Source organism: Frieseomelitta varia, unplaced genomic scaffold, assembly GCF_011392965.1.
Source record: "Frieseomelitta varia isolate USP_RPSP 00005682 unplaced genomic scaffold, Fvar_1.2 scaffold_353, whole genome shotgun sequence".
NCBI classification, from domain to species: Eukaryota; Metazoa; Arthropoda; class Insecta; order Hymenoptera; family Apidae; genus Frieseomelitta; species Frieseomelitta varia.
Window position 1 is genome coordinate 161,667 of NW_025110094.1, and position 24,254 is coordinate 185,920.

At 31.5% G+C, this 24,254-nt stretch overlaps 5 protein-coding genes and 1 non-coding gene across 13 annotated transcripts; 3 read left to right on the forward strand and 3 right to left on the reverse strand.

Annotated features, from left to right (window-relative positions):
• Positions 1–6,165: 6,165 nt before the first annotated feature.
• Trnai-aau lies at positions 6,166–6,239 on the reverse strand. Its single transcript has one exon. It is a non-coding gene; the product is annotated as a tRNA-Ile (tRNA).
• Positions 6,240–8,374: 2,135 nt separating this feature from the next.
• On the forward strand, positions 8,375–11,028 carry LOC122530761 (short-chain dehydrogenase/reductase family 16C member 6). 6 transcript variants are annotated; one of them, XM_043658033.1, is made up of 8 exons: positions 8,375–8,513; positions 9,050–9,204; positions 9,419–9,573; positions 9,645–9,822; positions 9,909–10,038; positions 10,187–10,310; positions 10,582–10,704; positions 10,761–11,028. In XM_043658033.1, exons 2-8 carry the CDS (start codon positions 9,070–9,072, stop codon positions 10,828–10,830), a joined length of 915 nt encoding a protein of 304 aa, XP_043513968.1. In that variant the 5' UTR covers positions 8,375–8,513; positions 9,050–9,069; the 3' UTR covers positions 10,831–11,028. The 6 variants fall into 6 exon arrangements, with proteins under 6 accessions (XP_043513968.1, XP_043513971.1, XP_043513972.1 ...); XM_043658032.1 differs by lacking the exon at positions 8,375–8,513 and adding an exon at positions 8,612–8,846; XM_043658034.1 differs by lacking the exon at positions 8,375–8,513 and adding an exon at positions 8,613–8,736.
• Positions 11,029–11,142: 114 nt separating this feature from the next.
• Positions 11,143–12,996, reverse strand: LOC122530758 (ketohexokinase-like). Its single transcript, XM_043658027.1, has 3 exons — positions 12,535–12,996; positions 11,712–12,308; positions 11,143–11,633 (listed from the first exon to the last, which is right to left on the reverse strand). The coding sequence occupies exons 1-3, from the start codon at positions 12,675–12,677 to the stop codon at positions 11,213–11,215; spliced, it is 1,161 nt and encodes a 386-aa protein (XP_043513962.1). The 5' UTR covers positions 12,678–12,996; the 3' UTR covers positions 11,143–11,212.
• Positions 12,997–13,369: 373 nt separating this feature from the next.
• On the forward strand, positions 13,370–19,105 carry LOC122530755 (symplekin). 2 transcript variants are annotated; one of them, XM_043658025.1, is made up of 16 exons: positions 13,370–13,738; positions 13,954–14,150; positions 14,240–14,473; positions 14,552–14,838; positions 14,909–15,138; positions 15,209–15,394; positions 15,471–15,913; positions 16,000–16,272; positions 16,344–16,527; positions 16,616–16,857; positions 16,924–17,102; positions 17,181–17,341; positions 17,427–17,562; positions 17,656–18,020; positions 18,111–18,188; positions 18,272–19,105. In XM_043658025.1, the coding sequence occupies exons 1-16, from the start codon at positions 13,685–13,687 to the stop codon at positions 18,305–18,307; spliced, it is 3,285 nt and encodes a 1,094-aa protein (XP_043513960.1). In that variant the 5' UTR covers positions 13,370–13,684; the 3' UTR covers positions 18,308–19,105. The 2 variants fall into 2 exon arrangements, with proteins under 2 accessions (XP_043513960.1, XP_043513959.1); XM_043658024.1 differs by having other exon boundaries at positions 13,371–13,738; positions 18,294–19,105.
• LOC122530760 (17-beta-hydroxysteroid dehydrogenase 13-like) lies at positions 18,870–24,246 on the reverse strand. 2 transcript variants are annotated; one of them, XM_043658031.1, is made up of 7 exons: positions 24,106–24,246; positions 20,587–20,763; positions 20,340–20,519; positions 20,100–20,258; positions 19,768–20,024; positions 19,581–19,706; positions 18,870–19,515 (listed from the first exon to the last, which is right to left on the reverse strand). In XM_043658031.1, exons 2-7 carry the CDS (start codon positions 20,728–20,730, stop codon positions 19,449–19,451), a joined length of 933 nt encoding a protein of 310 aa, XP_043513966.1. In that variant the 5' UTR covers positions 20,731–20,763; positions 24,106–24,246; the 3' UTR covers positions 18,870–19,448. The 2 variants fall into 2 exon arrangements, with proteins under 2 accessions (XP_043513966.1, XP_043513965.1); XM_043658030.1 differs by lacking the exon at positions 24,106–24,246 and adding an exon at positions 20,907–20,998.
• Positions 21,814–22,648, forward strand: LOC122530762. The gene is made up of 3 exons (XM_043658038.1): positions 21,814–22,027; positions 22,313–22,399; positions 22,527–22,648. The coding sequence occupies exons 1-3, from the start codon at positions 21,929–21,931 to the stop codon at positions 22,551–22,553; spliced, it is 213 nt and encodes a 70-aa protein (XP_043513973.1). The 5' UTR covers positions 21,814–21,928; the 3' UTR covers positions 22,554–22,648.
• Positions 24,247–24,254: the final 8 nt, after the last annotated feature.

Genomic DNA, 24,254 nt, shown 5'->3' on the forward strand with positions numbered 1-24,254 from the left:
TACATCACTATAAATAAGTAAACACGGTAATAACATCTCCATAGTAATAATAAAAATAAAATAATAATTTACAAATATTCTTATGTTAGGGGTTTATACACAGTTGGCGATGTCGATTTACAGGAAACGTACTGTTTGGCACAACGATTGTGTAGATGGCGTTGATGTTAATTTTGAAGAGGTACACTAATTCAGCGTGGATTGTAGGAACCAACAAAGCCACAGTCGAGGTATACGAATTTGTGCCAGAGACACCGACGAAGTATAAGGAGAAACATTGCATCTTAGTGACCTGAATTACCGACATACTAAAAAAAAACTGGGTTTTAGCGCACTCTACGGTTAAACAACGGTGAGCTAGGGAACTAATGAATGCGCCACCAATATGTTTTCTGAGAACATTACAGTGTCCGGTACTTTCAATACCGAAACGTAAAACCCGTCTGTAATTACACAAAGTAAAATGATACGAGCAAAATGATTAATTGTATCTATAGATTCTAAAACATGAGATGTGTTTGACTACTAACAATGAAACTTGATAACTAAGTTATAACTGGTTTAAAATACTTCACATACTTAAAGAAAAAATAAATTCACATATATTATAGCAACAAGTGCAACATTCTATAGAACGTGCTTCCATTAAATTGACAGACATTAACTATCTTATGATTAACTAAAACTAAACGCACGCAACTTAAAACTAAGACGCACGCATCCCACGATGTCCCTGCGTGATCCCTCGTCGTCCATCTGGGGGCCCAATAGTTTACTTATCAACTAACTGTACCTACAGTTCAGTTTAGACAGTGAAATAGAGAATGAACAGAAATTTTCACGCTCTAAACTGAACTGTAGGTTGCGTAGTTCTTAGCTTGATATTGTTTCACAAACATTAAAGTTTGTCATTTACCGTTTTACAACTTAGCTTGATAACGTTTTACAAACTTTAATGTTTGTAAAAGGATATCAATTACCAGGTCTCACCACGAGGAGGTGACTACGCACGAGACCCGCCCCGGGCCCTATTCCCAACCACCCTCCATTACATTCAAGCAACTCGGCATTCTTAAGGAATGTAGAGATTTTATTCTACTTGGCCCGGAGTTACAAAGGAGACAGACGTTCCATAGTTCAATCTCAAGCTTAAATCTAAATCTTAATTCTAAAACGCAAATATGAGATTGAACTATGGAACTCTGTCTCCCAAATAACGATCGCGTTAATAATAAGTTCATATCCCGCACAATCATACAATGCATACAATACATGAAATAATACAATCATACATTACATGCAATCCATACAATTCATACAATTCATACAGATCATACATTTTATGCAGTTCATACAGTTCATACAGTTTATACAGTTCATACAACTCATACAATTCATCCAATTCATGCTATGCACACAATTCATACCATGCACACAATGCACACAATACATAGAATCGTACAATGCTTACAATAACTGTACATTAATTCGTAGCCCTACCAGCGCATTTTGTATCAAAGACACATTTATTAAACTTTGATCGAAATTAGGGAAACGAAACTATTGACACGCTTCAATATCGTGCCTTGTAAGAGATATAACGCAAAATGAAACCGTGATTTGTCAGTATGCCAAATCGGGTTCCGAGCACTTAGAGGCAAGTAGTTTTGCGCTACCCCCAACAACACAGTGGGGTTCCGAAGAACCACTGAGCCGGATTACAAAGAACGCTAGACTACAAGAACCTACCTCGTCCTTTCGGACGGGGCTGCAGTTCCCCGACTTGGCACACTGGACAATGAAAGCTAGAAAATCTACTCTAGTGCAATGACAGTAACAAATGTAACTCTATTCTTGTGCAATGACAGTAACTAAAGCAACTCTACTCTAGTGCAATGACAGTAACAAAACTATCTCTACTCTAGTGCAATAGCAGTATCAATAGTAACAACGAACGAGAAAAGAGAAGAGAGGAGGTGTCTCAAGTTTAATAAACGTGTCTTTGTACAGAATGCGCACACAGTGAATTTACACATATTAACTATCTTATGATTAACTAAAACTAAACGCACGCAACTTAAAGCTAAGACGCACGCATCCCACGATGTCCCTGCGAGATCCCTCGTCGTCCNACTACGCACGAGACCCGCCCGGGCCCTAATCCCAACCACCCTCCATTACATTCAAACTGTACTCGGCATTCTTAAGGAATGTAGAGATTTTATTCTACTTGGCCCGGAGTTACAAAAGAGACAGACGTTCCATAGTTCAATCTCAAGCATAACTCTAAATCTTAATACGCAAGTATGAGATTGAACTATGGAACTCTGTCTCCCAAACGATCACGTTAATAGTAAGTTCATATCCCGCACGGTGCAATGAAATTATACAATCATACATTACATACAATGCATACAATTCATACAACTCATACAGATCATACAATTCATACAATTCAAATAATGCACACAAGTCATACAATGCACACAATGCACACAATACATAAAATCATACAATGCACACAATGCACACAACACATGGAATCATTCAATGCACACAATTCATACAATGCACACAACATATAGAATCATTCAATGCATACAATTCATACAATGCACACAACACATAGAATCATTCAATGCACACAATTCATACAATGCACACAATACATAGAATCATACAATGCACATAGAATCATACAATGCACATACAATCATACAATACATACTTATGTACATTACATTCGAATGCAAATCGTACAATATGCATGCAATCACACGCAGCCGTTCATACTAATGACACACTTGTTTAACTTGAAAGTTAAACAATAACTGTACAATCATTCGCAGCCCTACCAGCGCAATTTGTATCAAAGACACATTCATTAAACTTTAAAACGAAATTAGGGAAACGAAACTATTGACACATTTCAATGTCGTGCCTTGTAAGAAATATAACGCGGAAATGGAAAATGAAAATCGCGATTTGTCAGTGTGCCAAATCGAAGTTCGAGCACTTAGAGGCATATAACCTAGCGCTACCCCCAACAACACAGTGAGGTTCTGAAGAACCGCTGAGCCGGATTACAAAGGACGCTAGACTACAAGAACCTACCTCGTCCTTGCGGACGGGGTTGCAGTTCCCCAACTTGACACACTGACAACGAAAGTTGGAAACTTTACTCTAGTGCAATGACAGTAACAAAAGTAANCTCTACTGTAGTGCAATGACAGTGACAAAAGTGACTCTACTCTAGTGCAATGACAGTAACAAAAGTAACTCTAGTGCAATGACAGTGACAAAAGTAACTCTTTTCTAGTGTAATGACAGTAACAATAGTAACAACGAACGAGAAAAGAGAAGAGAGGAGGTGTCTCACGTTTAATAAACGTGTCTTTGTACAGAATGCGCACACAGTGAATTTACACATATTAACTATCTTATGATTAACTAAAATTAAACGCACGCAACTTAAAGCTAAGACGCACGCATCCCACGATGTCCCTGCGTGATCCCTCGTCGTCCATCGGTGGCCCTCTGGGGGCCCAATAGTTTACTTATCGACTAATTGTACCTACAGTTCAGTTTAGACCATGAAATAAAGAAAGCAAAGAAATTTGCACGATCTAAACTGAACTGTAGGTTGCGTAGTTCTTAGCTTGATATCGTTTTACAAACATTACAGTCTGTAAAACGATATCAATTACCAAGACCCACCACGTGGAGGTGACTACGCACGGATCTCATTATAATGTATTGTAAATCAGTACTATTTTATATATTTATCACACAGGTCACGACTTGTATTGAATTTTAAGTAATTAGTTGGAAAGAGAGAAGATGTTGACAAAGTAAGGCATAATTATACGATCAATCTAACGACTAATTTGGAATATTGAATAAATATTCTTGTCTTGACAAATTAATAGTAAAGGACTAAATTATCTTCCTAATTATAGATTCAGAGAGAAGTACTGAAAGTATCTAATAATATTTAAATAATAATAGTATTATTAGGCTAATATTATCTATGCACATCTAGACATATTGTGGTAATTATTAAAGAATGTAACTATTACGACTACGATACGAGTCATGGCAATTGAGCTGATGTTCAATGTTCAAATAATCACGATGATAATGAAAATAATTAAATAATTGTAAAAATAATTAAAATAATTCGTTAATGATGCGAAACAGTTAATTAAAGTTTGTTAGAAATGTATTAGTGGCTGGATTACTACAAATGATTAATTAAAAATTTTAAATAGTACTTAGAAATGTTATAGAAGAGAATTTATTGTTTAATTGTTACAAATAAATTATTAGAAATATTGGATAATGTTTAAACAATTATAGGAGAGAATTTATTGTTTAATTGTTACAAATAAATAAATTATTTAAAATATTAGATAATGTTTAAACAATTGTAAAAGAGAGTTTATTGTTTAATTGTTACAAATAAATTATTAGAAATATTGGAATAATGTTTAAACAATTGTGAAAGAGAGTTTATTGTTTAATTGTTACGAATAAATTATTAGAAATATTAGATAATGTTTAAACAAATAGAATATTCAGAAAAATTCACCCGTAAATTTTAGTCGATGTGCACACGACGAAAGTTCGATTAGTAATGAGCCTCCGTACCGCTGAAGGTTAATACAATGTTCCGATCGTCAATAATCCGGAAGTGATGATAACTTTTTTTCAGTATTCCAAAACTTTCTCTATTATACTAATGAATAGTTTTTAGATTTCTATCGCAAGGTTACATTTTCGTAAATACGTTACAATGTCAAATGTAATAATTTATTAATTTTTTAGTCTATAACTGTCTAAAACGAAATTTACACTTTCGTGATATTAATTTTTAAGTTATAACTGCACTGATGTATATTGAATAGAAATTTATGTAAAGAAAAGTTATGTAATCAAAAATCGAGTTAAGCATTTCAGAATAACATAAAAGCGCAACATATAAAAATTTTCGCTCGTTTGTTGTTTCAAATAGCAGGAAATACATGTATCATTTAACTATCTTTTCCGTTATTGTAAATAAAATAATTTAATTATTACCAATGAATTGTTGAAACTATGAAAAAATGCTTGAGAGTTCAAGCACTGATTCAATTGTTATAATTAAATAGTTAAAATTGTTAATATACAAAAATATCATCGAAATGCATTATTTTACAGTTTCAATAATTCATTTGAAACGAATTATTTTATTTCTACAATATTTCTAGACATTATTTAATAATTTTCACAACTTTTATATCAAACGATGAAACGATTAAATTAATTATTTCATTCGATAATTCAAAGACATTTCTCTTAAGCACATTGTTCAAGATTGTTATAACTTATTAGTTAAAAATTTTAAATAACACTTTGAAACATTACAGAAGAGAATTTATTGCTTAATTGTTGCAAGTAAATTGTTAGAAATACTAGATAATGTTTAAACAATTATAGAAGAGAATTTATTGTTTAATTGTTGCAAGTAAATTATTAGAAATATTAGATATTGTTTAAACAATTAGAATATTCATTAATATTATTTAAAAATTCACCTCGATAGTTTAATCGATGTGTACGCGATGAAGGTTCAACTTACAATGGACTTTTTCCTGCTTAACCTTCAGTGAAGTCAGAGGTGGTAATATTTGTCAATACTCCCAAAAAACACTTTCTCCAATCAGTGATCAGTAATTTTACAGTTTTATTGTTTCATAGGCTGCATTAATTCAAGGCAACAATAAGCACTGCAATTTTTATATTTTTTACAAAGTGAAACTACGTTTGCACGGTTAGTTTTTAACTTATAACTCTGTTGATATATACTAAATGCTAATTTATAAATTTGTGACATATAATACTAATTTATGTAAAATAGTCTATCTTTTAAGAATAGCTATACAAATAATGCAGGAAAGCGTTAAACATTTAATTGAATAATTTTCAATGTCCATGAAGTACATTTAAACTTTCAGAAGGTTCATTAATTCAAGATGTTTATTGTTGAACCTCACACGCTTTTAACTAAATCATAATTTGTCACTATCTCTACTTAGTTAGTTGATAATTATTTCATTTAACGTGTACAGAAATATATAATTGCATGATTTTAATCATAATCAAAAGATCAAGTAAAAAAAAATTTGGTCCATGGGGGGATCGAACCCACGACCTTCGCGTTATTAGCACGACGCTCTAACCAACTGAGCTAATGGACCTCGATAGTCTCTTTGGTTTTTAGCAGCTGATATCGTAAACTATATTTAATAATTTAATAAAATGGTAATAACTTTAATTTTCAAATCTGTAATCTAATTTTCAAAAGGTCATACCAAACATCAATAATTTCCTAGACGTGTACGCTAACTTTTTCCATATATTTCTCCATAAAGATATTTTACACTTTTCCATATCCTCTTGCGCTGGAATGACGTGCCACGCGCGTCGAGAATATTTGTCCCAAAATTGCAATAATTTCTCAGTTTCAGTATATTGAAATATAATCCAGGCAAAACAAATAATAAATTTATTACTTCTTGGTAATTTCTATCCAGTGATGTACCGATGAATTCAAAAAAGAAAACGAATTGTTATATACGGTTTGGTCACTCGTTATGGTCCGCAATCAGTTGCCAGAGGTTAACCTCTTACGCTGGAATGACGTGTCACGCACGTCGAGAGTATTTGTCCCAAAATTGCAATAATTTCTCAGTTTTAAGTATATTGAAATATAATCCAGGCAAAACAAATAATAAATTTATTACTTCTTGGTAATTTCTATCCAGTGATGTACCGATGAATTCAAAAAAGAAGGCCAATTGTTATATACGGTTTGGTCACTCGTTATGGTTCGCGAACCAGTTACTAGCGCGAGAGGTTAATAAAAATATTCGGCACGTCGATAGAGATGAAAGAAGATTCGTGAATTCTTCATCAATTTCCCCTTTTTTTAAATTGAACGAATTGTAAATTTATGTACATAGATAAGTCCTACTTCTTTTATTTTTATCCACCTTACTTATTCGTACATTACAAATTCTACGATGTTTCAGTATTTAAATGTAATTTTAATTATACAGATAAAATGTAGAAATAATGTCGACAAGAATTATTGTTCTGACGTGTCGTAAGTATGCGAACGTATTAAATAAATATTCCCTCGTGTAAACTAAATTTATAACGTACCACAGAGAACTAACACAGTCAGTACTAATAAAATTAGAAAAAATTAACATTCTTATTAATAATGTCTTCAAAAAAGAGAGAAACAGGTTTTATCTCTGATAAAACGTGAAAATGCTAAGTGACATTACGAAGAAATCAAGTACAATGAAATCGCAGAATGTAAATCTGTGAACAAGTAAAAAATGTCAAAAACGATTGAGTCATTTTGCAAGTAGTGTCCAATTATTTATTTCTATTTCTATTATTTTTATTTCTGCGTCAAAACTCGCTGATACGTTCTTTCTTGAATTTTACAAAATTCTCACTAAGCATGATGTACTACCTCAAAAGAAACTGTTCAGAAATAAACGAAACCGGCAGAAGCGATACATATGTCAAAACGAACGTTATTTAATTCAGAACGACGACCATTGTGATTCATAATTTTTCACCCTCATGGTCAAGGTTTTCGTGCTCGTGTTTTCTTCATCGAGCCAAAGGTGAAAAGATGAGCAACTTCAATAACTCCACCGTTGTCGAAAATGAGTTGGTCGTCAACGAAATGATAAACTTAAATAAGTAAAACTAATAAAAAAAGCGATACATTATTTTAATAATGCGAACAATGCGCTGCACTCATTTGCCAAAGTGAGCTAGAATGTATTTCTTCGCTGTATAATATATAATACTTCATTCACTGAACAATAAACTGACAATAATTAATTTATCCATGTATATTTAAAGATACATGAAAAGTATGTTTGCAGAAAGTATAAAATATACAATTAGATGTACAATGTTATGGAAGAGAAGAAAAATTTTAATTCTTTTATAGTCAACACAATAGTTTTGCATTAAAAGGTGTTTTGCAAAGTTTTATACAGTAACGTATGCAGTTTTCTAAATGAAATATTTATCATATATGTTTTTTATTCGTTATAAAAGTAGTTACCAAGGCAAGATCAACCAATATACCTATCATTCACTGTACAGTGGAAGAATACAGTATACAAACAAAGCCAGGAATAAAAGAAATAACGTTAATTTTTCATAACGTTAAATTTACATATTGTATTAGTACTTTGAGAATATTCTATTTTATTATCTGTAGAACGACTAATTGTTACCTAATCCATGTCGATCGTGCTGTAGCTAAAAAAAAAACACTCAATAGACTGCGTAGCAGTGCACAGTGATGATTCCAGGTAGTTGTCAACCAGATACGAACGACTGAAGTTCATAAGCCGGATGCTATCCTAGACAGAGTATTTTGTTCGCAAGAAATTCTTCTATTTCGTCAAACTAACTTTTCATTACTGACGTCACTGGTGAGTAACTTTCCATTACGCCGCATCGTTTCGCATTGTTTCTTTAACCCGTTGCACTCTTCGTCACATCAGTTTGATATCTAAAATTTGCAAAGTTGCAGCTCTTCATCACATTCGTTTGGTATCTAAAAGTTGCAACACTTCATTGCATTAGTTCAGTGATTGTAAAGACCAACAGAATCTGACACTTTTTATCAGAGGAGAAGATTGTTCAAAATATTCTGTATACATATTTCCATAACAAATTTCTGTAACATAGAAGGATACAATGAATTGAGGAAGTGAATCTGTAAATTTATAATATAAATATTGGAATGGCAATGGGAATAAGAAGTTTAGTGTTTGATATTCATATTTCTGTATCGAACAACAAAACAAGACGCTCTAGACATTATATTTATTTATGGAGATCTCTTCCTTCCCTGTTGCATATGTTAATTTACCATACTTCGCAGCTATTAGAATTTGAAATTTAAATGATATACCCATTTACATATGAATTCACATAACAAATCAATTAACTGCATTTCTTACAGGATATTATTTGAAAAAAATCATGATCAAGAGGTACGCAGTTATACTAATCGACGTATTGCTGCTTTTTTCGTCGATAATTTATAATATTATCAAAGGAATCTATAAACTATGCATTCCGGACGCAGAAAAAAGTGTACTTGGTGAAGTCGTTCTGGTAAATTACACATAATTTAAATAAATTTTAAATTCAATGATTAAAGCATTAACATTAGCAATAGAAAAATTATATAAGTTCGGGAAAATCCACAATCTTAATATCGTACGATGATCACGTACTGTACATAAATAATTTGTTCAGTTTTATTTATTTAGTTGTTTGTTTAGTTAATTTTGTAAATCACGTACTTTGCATAAATAATTAATTTCAGATTACAGGCACTGGACATGGCATTGGTAGAGAACTGGCATTAAAATATGCCTCATTGGGGGCGACTGTTGTCTGTTGGGACATAAATGAACAGGGGAACAATGAAACCGTCGAAGAAATCAAACAAAACGGCGTCTCTAGAGCTTACGGTTATAAGTACGTTAGAATCTTACAATTTATTTTTCGTTATAAAATTAAATACTTGTATCTCTTCACACGATCCATAGATGCGACGTATCGAACAGAGAGGAGGTTATTGAAACAGCAGAGAAAGTGAAGAAGGAAGTGGGAGATGTAACAATCTTGATTAACAATGCTGGTATAATGCCCAGTTACCATTTCGTGGATCATACACCCGAACTTATTAAACGAGTATTTGACATCAATGTATTGTCACATCACTGGGTAATTTGTTCCACGAGTTTTTTTTTCTTTTTTTTCGAAAAGATTTCGCTGCTGCTGCACTCGTGAACTAAATAATTTGTCCGTAGATTCTTCAGGCTTTCTTGCCCAATATGATACAAAACGACTACGGTCATATCGTTTCTATTTCGTCAATGGCTGGACTTTTTGGTCTACCCAATATAGTTCCTTATTGTTCTTCAAAGTTTGCAGTAAGAGGTAAAACTGATACATATTCGTTTTTTTTTTTTTTTTTTTTTTTTCTTATTGATGTGTTTTTGTGTTACTACTTCTTTTTTTTTTTTATAAAGGCATTGGAATGTTTTTATGTGTTTTGTGTTACTACTTCTTTTTTTTTTTTATGAAGGATTAATGGAGGCACTGTGCGAAGAACTGCGAGTACAAAACGGAGGAAAACCATCAAATATCAAATTCACGACAATTTACCCATACATGGTAAACACAGGACTCTGCAAAAAACCATTGTACAGGTAAACTATCTTGTAGACATAATTGAAAAACTAGAAAATTACTGATAATGCGACTATTAAATAATTTAACAATATAGACAATGAGTTTATAATTTCCATGCAGATTTGATACATAGTGTTCTCTATGATAGATACATAGAATGAACATGTACTGATGGAATATAAAGGAATAAACACAATTTAAATTGCCATATCATATGAATCATATAAATCATCATATGAATTACATTACATATATATAATACTTAATACTTATATAACATCTGCTCAGGTTCCAGAGCATGCAGTTGATTTCAATAAAAGAGGCAGTTGATGCAATAATTAAAGCACAACGGCGAAATATCAGAGAAGTTTCCATTCCCTCATATTGGTTTTATATTAACTCTTTTATGAGGTATATAGACAATACAATATCGCAAATTTCTCATTTAATAATATTTCTCATTTCAGGTGTATGCCACATTCATGCAGAGAACATACAAGCAATTTTCTGAAAATTGGCGTTGATGTAGAAGATTAAATATCTTATAAATTCTTGTAATAAGTTATGTAAAAAAAAGTGTTTATTTAATAGTTTTATAATTCATAATGATACTTTTAAAATGATATCTTATAATAATCTTCAATTATGTACTTATGGATCTTAAATTTGCATTATTATTTATTGATAATTTGTAAGGATGTAATCATAATAATAATATAATCAAAATGCAAGTGAGAAGATATTTCTAAATATTTATATATAAAATATACAAATGTTAAGTAAACAAAATATTTTGAATTTTTATTTTTACAAAATTTTTCAAATTTTTTCCCTAAAAGATCAATAATTTCATTCAAATACAATTCATTTTCTATAAGATTTATATACAATATAACGCAAGATTTATATACAATATATTTTAATTTACTTTTTGACATGCATCCTTAAAAATTTCATCTAGTTTATTGTACCCTCTCAAACCGACTTTAGCACCAGCTACTTGGCAAGCAAAACTTACAGCTGCTTGCAAGACATTTTGTGTTATAAATTCTGTATGGCTGCATTCTGAACTTTCAATATTATAATTCATTTTAATATTGCGTTTTATTTCTACATCCTTCTGTAAGGCACTGTTCATTTCACATGACTTTAACTTTCTTCTTCTAATGAATTCCAATTTTGCTTTATTTAAAAAATGTATTACTGCAGCATTGAAAGTATCTCCAGCACCTAAGGTGTCCACCACTTTCTGTGGTGGAAATGCAGGAGACTGTACTATAATATTATCTGGAGTTCTTGCCATAGCACCTCTGTCGGCCCAAGCACATATAAGAGTTGCTCTAGAAAAAAAATTTATTTCAGTACCTGAATTTTCCACTCATAAAAGTTCAAAATACTTTTTTTATATAAACTCATACCCTGACTTGGCATCTTCGCTAATGTTCTTTAATGTTTCACTCATACTATCATACCCTCTGCTTTGGGCAAAATCTTTAGATATAAATGCTACATCAACATAAGGTAGTAAATCTAACAATTCCTGTCGTGGACGTTCTAATTCTACGCTAATAGTAATGGATGCTTGACTTGATTTAGTTTCTTTGTTATTAGTATCTTGACTATAATTCAACATGTTATTATAGTTTTCCACACACTGCATCATAGATAATACTTCTGTCAAATTTCTACCTTCAAAGTGAATCCAACTGTAATCTTCTAAATGTAGCTGTTCAAAATTCTTCAACGTTAACTCTGGCAAGTTTGGATTGTGATGTAAAATTGTACGAGAACCAGATCTTAGACTCAGAATAACAGTAGACGTTGGACATCCTATATTTTCTATCATAGGACAATGAGAATAGTCAATGTTGTAATTTTGCATATCATTTTGCAAAAAGCTTAAATGTTCTTCTGCACTTAAAGTGCCAAAAAATTCGCATGAGCTTCCCAATTGAGAAAGAACTGTGCAAGTGTTAGATGCGTTTCCTCCTCTTTGCCACCTACAATCTACAGACCTGCAAATCACGATGAAAAAATTACATATTATTCCACTATTATTGCAATTACTAAAAGATATATTTCTATTCGTTACAAAAATCAAAGTCATTATAAGTATGAATTATGAGAACGGTATTAGAAATTAAATATACGTTGTTTACGTCTTCATTAATATCAGCTGATCCATATAAGGCAGTGAATTGATAATAACAATGTACAATCACACGTGGAAAGATGTCTTACCTTTGATCGGAATCTTCCGCAGGATATTGTTTGCACGTTTGTACAATATCTAAGCAGGTTAATCCAACACAAAGAATTTTCTGCTGATTTGACTCCACAGTAGAAGACGTACCGACAATCTTTTTATAAAAGCTTGAAATCATGTCACTTGGCAGCGTGAATACACAACACTGTTACGCTCACTCGCGAAATGGAAATAAACTTCGAACGATTAACACAATGATTAATAATTAATACATATGTACAAATAAATGTCCACGATAGCATGTTATGTTTTCTCGTTTAATCAAAACAACCTACGTGATGAAACAAAATACATGTATAATGATCTTTGACATTTGGAGTTTAAATATAATTTTTAATCTTATCTAGTTTTGTGTCTCAAATGAGAATGAAATCTATCAGTATTAAAATTTCTCGTAAACAATATCGTTTCTCTGAAATTTTATTCATGTTTACAACTAATCTATACATATCTACTAGTAATGTTGTGTATATATATATATATATATACACAACATTACTTCTATTGAGTCAATCTTTTGTTTTAAAGCATTCCATAAGTGAAAAATCAAATGAGAAAGAAAAATGCGTAGCCATTTTATACATACAATATTTGTTTATAACTCTGTTTCCTGACAAACTTTCCAAAACATTTTTTTCTTTCTTTCTATGTGTAGAACAGCCCTCGCAGTTTGGCCGTTTAAGTTCGGGACAAGTATAGTGCTTAAAAATTATATTGACGTGGTATAGTACCAACAGTATTCGAGAAATTAATAAAAGGTGCAATGAAATCTTGAAATTCCCGCTTCAATTCGTCAACGAATATAGGAACGATTATAGCGCCAGGGAAAAATGCCAATATGGCAACGCAAACGATTTCGTTCGATATTGGGACAGCTTTTATTGTTTATTGATTGAAATTTCCAATACAATACTCGAAAAAACGATTTCGTAGAAAAATACAAATTCTTTGCTAAATTATTGAAGATATAGATTATCTATTTTTTTAAGTAGGTAGAAATCCGTAAAAGGAACGAACATATATACCAGCATATCGAAAATTCTGTTAATTATTTTCGGGCAATATTTTTTTTTTAAATAATCATTGCCTGCATTTAGCTTTAGATGATTTGTTTATTGGTATAGAATGGATCCTCGAATACATAGAAGAACAGAGCCGGAAAAGGGACCGGGTGATTTGGTCAGTGCATTAACCTTGTCATTTCGCAGATGTATTTTATGATTACAAAATAAGCATTTACAATAGATACATATATATATATAAGTATATAAACATAATACCTATGACAGTTATTCGAGAAAAATTTCAATTACAAGAAGCTGAAAAATTTCTAGTTGTAAAATATTTCAATTGCCTTTGCTGTATAAACAAAAAATAAGGATTATGTCTTGCAGATAGTTGAATGGTTGAATGAGGCTTCATTAAGCTCGGAGGAAGACGTGAAAGTTGCAAATTTATGCAAAGTTCAAGAAATATTGATAAACAAGGAACCACAATTACTTCCATTATATTTGGATGAAGCGTTGCAGTTCTCTTTAGATAGAAATGCAGAAGTTAGGAAAACAATTACAGGTTTCATAGAAGAAGCTGGGTAATAATCATTACTGGAATCTATAATGTAGTATGTAATATTGTAATATTGTTTCTATCATGGATAAAACATTTGTACTTTATTTGCAGAGTAAAACAACCAGAGGTAATTCCACGTGTAGTTCAGACACTTTTACGATTAGTTTCTGATGAATCATCAGCTGTTGCTAAAAGAGCTCTTAGAGCTAGTGGTAGGATATTAAGAGCTGCATTGAAATGGATATCTAGTGCCATCACAGTCACGCCAGAGATGGAAGTAGCATGGAACCAACTTAGCGCTCTCAAAGTTCAAATTATAGATATGATTGACAGCGATAATGATGGGTATGAGAAGTCTTCTAGTTTTAACTTCATGTTTGTTAATTAAATGTTCATTTCTAATGTTTCCTTCATTACATTCAGTATTAGGACGCAAGCTGTGAAATTTCTTGAAGGTGTTGTTTTGATACAAACGTATCCAGATCCAGATATTCCTAAAAAACCAGATGATTTTTCTTTAGAAGATATTCCATTAACATTGAAAATAGCACGTAGACGGAAATTAGAGGAAGAAGCTAACGACGTGATGGATTTATTAATCAAATTTCACGGGTCTCCACATGTCAGTAGCGTTAATTTAATGACATGTATGGGATCTTTAGCACTGATTGCTAAAACAAGACCTCAGTTCATGCCGGGTGTAATACAAGGTACACAAAACGTTCAGCAGGAAAATTCATTACATTAATCACATTAAATTAATAAGACATCAATTTATAGCTTTGCAGAGGTTACAACATGATCTACCACCCACATTGTCTGATTCTCAAGTAACTAGTGTTCAGAAACAATTAAAATTAACTCTATTAGGGTTGATGAAGCACCCAGCTAGCATAGAATTTGCACCTGCAATAGCTAAGCAATTGACTCAACTAGGAGCGAAAGAACAAGAGATTGTTAAAGCTTATCCAAAACCAGAAGATATTCGACGTATGAAGAAACGGCAACAAGTAAACATACAATTAATTCTTATCATAAAAACTAATAATTCTATTATTCGAAATTTTACTTGATTTTTAGGAGGCTGCTGCATCCTCCGCTGCAAAGCGTGTTAAAATCGAAACTTCCCTAATACCAGATGAATCGGAAATTGTATCCAGTTTAGTACTTACCTCAAAATTACCAGAATTGGTTGAACTTTCAGAAAGTTTCATTGCTGAGAGATTAAGTGTGGAAATTGCTACAGATTTAGTCATGGATAGCATGGTCGATATATTTTTATATAAAATTAACTAGCATTCAATGCTTCCATTTTTTCTTATTAAATGTATTTCATCAACAGGCATGGGTCCCTGATACAATGACAACAATTTTTCAAAGAGAATATCAACCTTCTTCAACGACCGATATAAATATTCAACGACATACGATTGCTAAATTACTAGCGACACAGATAAGGCAAGCTAAAACAAAGAAGAAAAAAGATACTAAAGATGAAGATGCTGTGATGGAAGATTTAGTGAAAAATCCAACCATCAGCGTAGCGGAAGCGAAACGAGAGCGAAAGCGTGAAAAAGACAGAGAGAAAGAGAAAGAGGCAAAAGCATCTTTAGAGGCACATGAAAAATCGCTCGCAAAAACGAGAACTCGTTTGAAAGCTTTAAAATTGTCTGAAGTTACAAAACCATTATCAAAAGAAATTAAAGAAAAAATGTTACTGATGGCTGTAAATCGAATTTTACTTTCCGAGAAAACAGCTGTATTTGGTGGCGTAGCAGCTATAAGGTACGTCAATTTATGAACTATTTATGAATTATTTATTTGAAAATATCTTCAATCGAAAAAAAATATTTTTTGTCGTTTCTCCTTAGATCAAAAATTCTGACTACCCTAGCTGCAACGTTTAACCCATACATTAAGGAAGCAGTATTACGTTATATTACTGACGATATGAGAAATCGTTTAGACTTAGCTTTAGGTTGGTTGTACGAAGAATACGCATTGCTTCAGGGTTTTCAAAGACGAACTACATTGTGTGCGAAACCCCAGGAAGCTCCGCATCAAGCGTACAATTTTTTGTTATGTACTTTAGTATCTGCAATAGATTTAGTTCAAGGCAAAGACCGTGACACATTGCTATATAGGTAATATGTAATTTCAGTGATGTATTTAATAACAGAATATGTAATGTTAATAATATGTGTATTTTAAAAAGGCTTTACTTGGAAGCTCCTTTAATCACCGAGGATGCAGTTGAGGCCTTGAAAGTGGTATCTTCGGACGAAACTAGAGGATTGATGCCGTTACAATTATTAAAAGAAATGGTTATTCGTAGACCAACAAAACAATTGGTTTTCCTGAATGTATTATTATGTCATACTGGTCATGAAAACAATACAGTAAGTTGTAATTAGGTACTTTTGTAATCCAGATATTACATCTGAGACACGTAGGTCTTCAGTACTTTAATTTTCTGTTCATAAATAGATAAGGGAAGCTGCTATACAATTAGTTTGTCAACTATATAGTCGTCCCGAATTAAGCAAACTCATAGAAGAGTACGCAGTACTTTATTTAGGTTTTTTACGATTACATACACCACCTGAGATTGTTTTCGGACAAGATCGAGGTAGACCGCAAGTGGAAACTCAATGGACGGAGTCAACTACAAGAGCTTGCCTTGGATTGTATCTTGCTCTGTTGAGTGAACACCAAGATTTAATTCACGAGTAAATATTACTTATTTGATAAATGCTTACGTTAAATACAAATTCTTATTAATCCTGTTTTGCTAGATTGGCGAGAGTTTATACATCGATGAGTGCCGATGTAAAACGTATGGTTCTTCGACTGGTAGAAGGACCTGTACGATCTTTAGGAATGGGCAGTCCACAATTATTGGCATTAGTTGAAAATTGTCCTAAAGGCGCTGAAACACTAGTTACTAGAATTATTCATATCCTCACAGAAAAATGTATGTATATTTACACTTTTAATCATTTTACATTTTTTGAAACGTTAATGCAATATGCAACATTTCTTTTATTTTCAGCCGCGCCGAGTGCAGAATTAGTAGCAAGGGTGCGAGAACTTTATCAAACCAGAGTTTCCGATGTTCGATTCTTAATACCAGTGTTGAATGGTTTAACGAAAAAAGAAGTTATAGCCGCTCTTCCAAAGCTCATAAAGTTAAATCCCATTGTTGTTAAAGAGGTAAACAATAAGGAATAATATTACCTAAATTTAAAATGAAGTTCGGTATCGTAATGTTGTATGACAATGATTCCTTTTTTTACAGGTATTTAATAGACTATTGGGCACCCATAATAATGAAAGTGGCGTACCTCATACGTCTCCTATCACACCTGCTGAATTGTTAATAGCTTTACATAATATAGATCCAAGCAAAGCAGAATTAAAAACGATTATAAAAGGTATATAGAATTCCCTTATAGTTTATTTTAAAATGATCTCCAATAGTCTATTCAAAGTTTATATTTTATTAATTAATTACTATTAATTTGCAGCTACGTCTCTATGTTTCGCGGAAAAACAGATATATACGCAAGAAACTGTTGCTGTTGTGATGCAACATCTTATGGAGATGACACCGCTTCCTACATTACTCATGCGTACAGTGATACAAAGTTTAGCATTATATCCTAGGTTAAGTGGATTCGTTATGAATATACTTCAACGATTAATTCTCAAGCAAGTTTGGAAACAACCAAAAGTCTGGGAGGGTTTTGTAAAATGTTGCGAACGTACGCAACCGCAGAGTTTCGCGGTTATTTTACAACTTCCGCCAACACAATTGGCCGAAGCACTAAAAATGGCGAGTAACTTACGAGCACCCTTATTAGCGCATGTCGAAGCCTTTGCCGAAAATCAGGTATATTTATTATCAATATACTTTATGTGCTTGTTCCCTGTTTTGTATTTTATTAAAACAATTTACTACAAAAATGATGTAACATTTCAGAAAGCGCACATTCCGCAATCAATAATGGACGTAATCCAGGGTAAATCACTTTGCGACATGCATGATGAATTTGATATTGTGAGTAAAAATACTTGTATATAAAAAGTTGATTTTTATATTATTATGAAAAAAAAAATAAATATATGAACTGATCCAAATAGTTTTTCCTTGAATTTCTTGCAGGCACCACCCGGTGATTATCCGATCGAACAAAAACCAGATACTATGGAAACTGATGTTTCAGAACCAGCTCCGCCTGGCTTAGATTAGCATAAACTTATTCCAGTGTTGGGATTTGAATCATCATCAACAGATTGTCCCAATTTTAATGAATTTACCTTGTAAATTATAAATTATTTTTTTTTTTTTTATATCCAATCATATCTGAAATATCTAGTAATCTGAAACGTTAGATCCACATATTTATCAAGTCAAACATTACATGTAAATATTTCTTACTTAAAATTTAATTAATCTTACAATTATGACAAATCTCTATTTAATTTTATTTTGTAAATAGAATTTTTCTGCGTATAAATGTATATATATATATATATATATACATTATTTTCACTACATAGTATATTTTTATTTATGTTTCAATAAGTTGATATTGAAACCCTACGAGATAGAGATTTAGTTTTTTTCGTTACTTCTGTTTCCATAAAAATAACATTACTATAAATAGTTAAATATTCATATCTATTTATTAATATCTGAGTGATTTTGTAAAACATGCACATAATTGAGGACAAAAAGTTCAGAAAATAATACGTAGCTACAAACTTGTGTATATATAAATTATGTACAATATTAAAAACTGGACTATAGTTTCCTGTATATTTTGCTATTCGTCATAATACCAATACCGTGTACATAACTTATTTTTACACTGTGAATAGCACTTGTCTAATACAGATTTTATTCATTTTACATCTTGTATTTACATATGTATTGTACGCAAAACGTAAGTATAAAATCTATTTTAAATATTACTTGATGCTTCAGTTATGCTACAAATACACAATATCTTATATATAGCGGCTCATATAATTATTTATTTAATAACTAACGTATTTCGTTTTATATAAATATAAGAATATGTAAAAATAAAGTAAAAATATATGTAAAATTTTGTACCAAACTATGAAACAAGTTACAAGTCAAGTATATATATCGAGAAATATTTTATAAATCAAATAAAAACTAAATAAAATATTCGTTTCTCGTTATAAAAAAAAATTTCTTACGCAATATCTTGCAACATATATTATAGCTAATATTGTAAAAATGTTATAATAAAAATATATTCTCATATTTGATTGAAAAAATTAAATATTACCCAAAATCAACACCAGTGTCTAGAAAATCACGCACCAGAAATAATACCTCTTTTGGAAATATTCTAAAAATAAAATATTAATTATAAACAAGATTTTATGCGCTTGCTGATATTAACATCCAATTTACCTAGAAATATTGCTCAAGTAAAAAATATATCCAGGCACACTAAATTCCAAATAATTCCGACGAACTCCATCTAAAATTTGTTTAGCTGCTTCTTTGGCGGACACTGTGCCAAAGAAACTCGGTATTCTGCCAGAATTGTGATAAATAAATTTTGGATCAAATCAAATATCATTGTTTTATTGTTTACCTAAAACGGATATCTCTTTTTACTTCTGCGCCCACAATGAATGGATAAACATGAACTAGAGTAACTGTAATATTAGTATTTGAATGTCTGGCTTCAGTATGTATCGATTTAGCTAATCCTTGAACTGCAAATTGTGCAGCAGATAAAGGAATTCTGCTTCTTCCTGGGGTAGTATGAAAAAGGCCAGCCACTGATGACAGAACTACTATATGTCCTCTACCTGCACGTGCCATAGATGGTAAAACCTTATCCAATAACTAAAAGTAAAATTTAAAATGAAAATTTGTAATTACTATAACAAACTATGTATGTATCACATAAAAGATATTTACCCAGAAATGACTTAAAATCGTCCGATTAATTGTATGTTTTATTTTAGGGACAGGCTGATGTCCCATACATAATACTTTAGGACTTGGTATACTGCAGCAATGGAAAAGCATTGTAACGTCACCTAAGTCTACTTGAATAGCATTCACTACACGAGCTACCTATTATATTTTATTTACAATCAAATCAATAATACACTCATTGTACAATGAAAACGCATATTTTATAAATATTGTGCTCACCTCATTCTCATCTGTTATATTGCAAATGTACACTCTAGCAATTCCTATTAATTGAGATAGAGCCAACTGTACGGTAGTATTACAATCGTCTTTGTTAATGTCGATACAAGCAACCTTAACATGAAGTTTACACAAATGAATTGCCATTTCTCTACCTATACCTTGGCCTGCTCCGACAACCTAAAACCACAAGATTAATGTTTGATACCGAACGATTCTTTATAAATAAAACTGTAAAGTTTATTACCATTGCAACTTCGGACGTAAGATCTTTCAATGGAGGAGGTCTAAATATTCTGTATAATGCAATTATAGTAGCATAAAATATTTTAAATAACAGTGCCCACAGATCCAGTATTAGAATAATCAGGAAATACATTTTCAGCATCATCTTTGGTGGTTTGAAGATATTTCTTAAACTCTCCTAAAATATGCATATATGAAATTATGTTTACTTTTGAATTATTAAATTAACTTGAAACACTATTTTGTTATTGCTATAAAAGTTAAATAATTTAATATTCTTTTTTTTCTTCATTAAAAAGAAATGTTTGCCATGGCACTTACCATTTTGATGCAAAAATAATTAAATATCATTGAGAACGTGATCGTTGTCACGGAACAATTTGATTAAACGAGTGAAAGAAAATTTATTAAATCTAAAGATAGATATTTTATATCAAATTACGAATATGTTGTCATACGTAAGTTTACGTCGTAAACTTTGTGATAACATAACGTTACGAAAAGGGAAGGCGAAACTGCTTAAAATTTGTGTGAAGTAACATATAAAGATATTCAGAGACATCGATATGAATTTTAATATAATAAATATTTTCTCAAACTTTCATTAACGTCATTAATGTTTCCATACTATTCTGGGTGAATTAAAGTAAAGTAACTCGCATTTCATTAATTAAAAGCTACATTGATGTCGCATTTCATTAATTAAAAGCTACATTGATGACTGAAAAAAATAAATTTAACATTTAGTCTTTTATTAGCTTAAAATAATTGTATTCATCATGTGATTGCTTTATTTAATAACTATACACTTAATTAATGTAAATTATTTCTAATTCTTAGTATCAAGTTGTCATTAAAAGTTACATTTACTTCATATTTTGTTTTTCAAATTTCTTACTAAATAATTGATCCTATCTACACACATATATTAACCAATAATAAAACGAATCAAACGTGCATTTTAAAACGTATGCACAGAAATTTAATGTAATATTATAAAAAGAGGGATTTGATTTATTATCAGACAACTTGAAATTTATTGCAATAATACAATTTTTTCAATAAGTCAAACAATTTGATTGCTTTTATATTTCGAACCCATTGATTTTAACAGTTCTCGTTAATTTAATACCCAAATCGAAGATAAAAAAATGATGTGAACGTGATATTTTTTTTAATCAGTAAACGTACAACAACAAATACAATTGAAGCTATTTAAATAATTCGTAAGCGTAAGTTACTTCTGCGCTTGAACGCGTATTAGTATTCACAGTCACTAGTCAGTCACGTAACTGCCCAGGAAATTTAAACTTATATTATACACATTAAACAATTTTCCGAAGATGTGGCTTAACATCTTTCCACCATTATTGATAGTAGGAACATTATTGGCAGTACCAGCTTATGTTTCACCGTTCATAAATCAACTTGTGATTGGAAAAGTAAGTAACGTCTGTAACATAACCTCAATATTACATTTGTATAAGAAATACAATTGAACATTGCGACGAGATGCTAGTTTATATGATTATATTCCCCTCTGAAGCAAGAATTTAAAAGAAATTATAAAACTATTAGTAGCTATTATAACAACTAGTTTTATAAACACATTACTTAATACTACGTAATACTGCATGATATGTATTCTGTACTTGTTTCAATGTATATAGAACAAACTGTATCTCATATATCTTAGGTTCTAATTTTTTTATATTTTGCTATTACAGAAACATGTAAGAACTTACGATACTGAAATAGAGGAAACAGCATTTGCTAGAGATTTGACGTTAACCAAGGAGCAGTGGAAGTTGAATGTAAGTAACTTTACAACATTTCCACTGTGTAATGACTTGTTACTTATATTATTATATCATATCATATTGATGAATTAAAATCTGATTTATACAATGTGTATCTGATATAATTTTTATCAATTTTCAGGGTTTGGAAGTTATTTCTGATGAATAAAATTGTACATTTGCCTGTATTCTAATAGACAATTTTTATTACTTTAGTAAAGATGTTATGTAAATGTAATATTATAATATATATAATGAAAGAATGATTTTTAGTGTTACTTTACATCGTCCCTTTAAAAAAAAGTCATACATTTAACAGAAACAATACTATTTTGATGTTTTTACCACAATTGTTATGCAAACGTCATAAAACTGTTAATATAAACCACAAATGTATTTATTTTGAGAATATAATTTCAGTCGCTGTAATAAAAGATACATTAAGAAAATGTATTGTTATAATTAAAAAAGAATATTATTGGAACAAGTGATTTGTATATTTAAAGTATAAAAAAGAAAATCATTTAAGATATTCTGAGATAATATACAAATATATTATTCAAGATTTTGCATTTTTATCGAAGAAAACAAATACTTCCTATATATAATTTATATAACTATAATTATAAATTTTATAATTAATAATCCCGTATTTTGTATGTTTTCAGTCATCGAATATTTTAAAAAGTAATAATTGCTTAATCGAATAATTAAAAAGTGATAGTTTTCTTGAAAGAAGTATTTAGTTTCATGGGTAGTCGTAATCAAACGAAGCAATCTATGGTCGTTAACTTTTCGAAAAAGGAGAAAGTTTCGTCGAAATTCCTATTTTCCCCCGTGTGAAACGTACAATTTCCACTGGGGGCATATATTTTACGACGTACTGAAATTCTTACTATCTCAGATAAATTTCAAATCGTGTTATGAAAAAAAGTTCCAGGTGTTCTGGATGGCAATGTCTTTTGTTTCCACGCTATTATTGTTTGGAACCCCTAAAAAGTACGTAAGATCGACCCCTATGCGTAGACAGAGATAACGAACAATAGTCAGCCGAAGGGAACGAACCTTTCAAACTGTACATAAAAGGCGTCACAGGTATGCGTGCGAATACGTACACGAGTGCGCGCGCGCATATTTGTATACATACGCTTTCTCGTTAGAAACGACGATGAAGAAAAAAGATGAAACAACAACTATTACCGGTCTAATTAAACCTTGACATTCGAATTAACAACAAACACGTTAATTTTCGAAAAAGATTCGACCAATAAAGACGCAAAGGCGTGAAAGAAAAAGAAACGACAATGTACCAACAACGATCTTTTTTTTTTTTTTTTGAAATACCGTCATTCGAGAAATACGAAAAATTTAACAGAGAAAAACACAGACTGAAATAATTGCCGTTGTGCCGAGATATCGATTGCAAGAACACGACACAAGATACAATCCTCCTCCGAAAGTGGAAGCACTTAAAGTGACTGGGTACTTTTTCGAGGGGTCTAATGTACCTTGGGAAACGTTTCCCGAGCCGATATGCATCGAATCCAGTCACGAAATCGGAACTCGTCAAATTCTGCTGTTCGTTTGTACGGTGAAGAACAACCTCCGGCTGATAGACGTTGATTTTTCAATTTCAAAAATGAATCACCCCACTCCACGATCTTCGACGCGCGAAGCAATTGCAATTCCTTTTGTCCCGCGCCATAGAGAGGGTTAATTACCTGTCAGTTTTTATCCGTAGCGCGTGGTGCACCTTCAATTTCAGCGGCAATCACGGGAAAACTGGCGAGAAAATCGGCCCGGCTCGAGATATCGGCCAGCAGACTTCGGCTTAGCTTTAAATCGGTCTTCGGTCTGAACGGGCGACCAC

What these genes read in the sequence shown, in the direction of transcription:
- LOC122530761 (XM_043658032.1), top strand. An exon ending in TACTTGGTGAAGTCGTTCTG is followed by an intron (nt 9,205 to 9,418) that starts GTAAATTACACA and finishes AATTAATTTCAG; the next exon opens with ATTACAGGCACTGGACATGG. An exon ending in TCTAGAGCTTACGGTTATAA is followed by an intron (nt 9,574 to 9,644) that starts GTACGTTAGAAT and finishes CACGATCCATAG; the next exon opens with ATGCGACGTATCGAACAGAG.
- LOC122530758 (XM_043658027.1), bottom strand. Translation starts at nt 12,677, where the DNA reads ATGATTTCAAGCTTTTATAAAAAGATTGTCGGTACGTCTTCTACTGTG. An exon ending in GCGGAAGATTCCGATCAAAG is followed by an intron (nt 12,309 to 12,534) that starts GTAAGACATCTT and finishes CGTGATTTGCAG; the next exon opens with GTCTGTAGATTGTAGGTGGC. An exon ending in AGCGAAGATGCCAAGTCAGG is followed by an intron (nt 11,634 to 11,711) that starts GTATGAGTTTAT and finishes TTTTTTTTCTAG; the next exon opens with AGCAACTCTTATATGTGCTT.
- LOC122530755 (XM_043658024.1), top strand. Translation starts at nt 13,685, where the DNA reads ATGGATCCTCGAATACATAGAAGAACAGAGCCGGAAAAGGGACCGGGT. An exon ending in CGTGACACATTGCTATATAG is followed by an intron (nt 16,273 to 16,343) that starts GTAATATGTAAT and finishes TATTTTAAAAAG; the next exon opens with GCTTTACTTGGAAGCTCCTT. An exon ending in CACCAAGATTTAATTCACGA is followed by an intron (nt 16,858 to 16,923) that starts GTAAATATTACT and finishes CTGTTTTGCTAG; the next exon opens with ATTGGCGAGAGTTTATACAT.
- LOC122530760 (XM_043658030.1), bottom strand. Translation starts at nt 20,936, where the DNA reads ATGATATTTAATTATTTTTGCATCAAAATG. An exon ending in ATATAACAGATGAGAATGAG is followed by an intron (nt 20,259 to 20,339) that starts GTGAGCACAATA and finishes AAAATATAATAG; the next exon opens with GTAGCTCGTGTAGTGAATGC. An exon ending in TACTTGAGCAATATTTCTAG is followed by an intron (nt 19,516 to 19,580) that starts GTAAATTGGATG and finishes TTTTATTTTTAG; the next exon opens with AATATTTCCAAAAGAGGTAT.
- LOC122530762 (XM_043658038.1), top strand. Translation starts at nt 21,929, where the DNA reads ATGTGGCTTAACATCTTTCCACCATTATTGATAGTAGGAACATTATTG. An exon ending in ATCAACTTGTGATTGGAAAA is followed by an intron (nt 22,028 to 22,312) that starts GTAAGTAACGTC and finishes TTGCTATTACAG; the next exon opens with AAACATGTAAGAACTTACGA. An exon ending in AGGAGCAGTGGAAGTTGAAT is followed by an intron (nt 22,400 to 22,526) that starts GTAAGTAACTTT and finishes ATCAATTTTCAG; the next exon opens with GGTTTGGAAGTTATTTCTGA.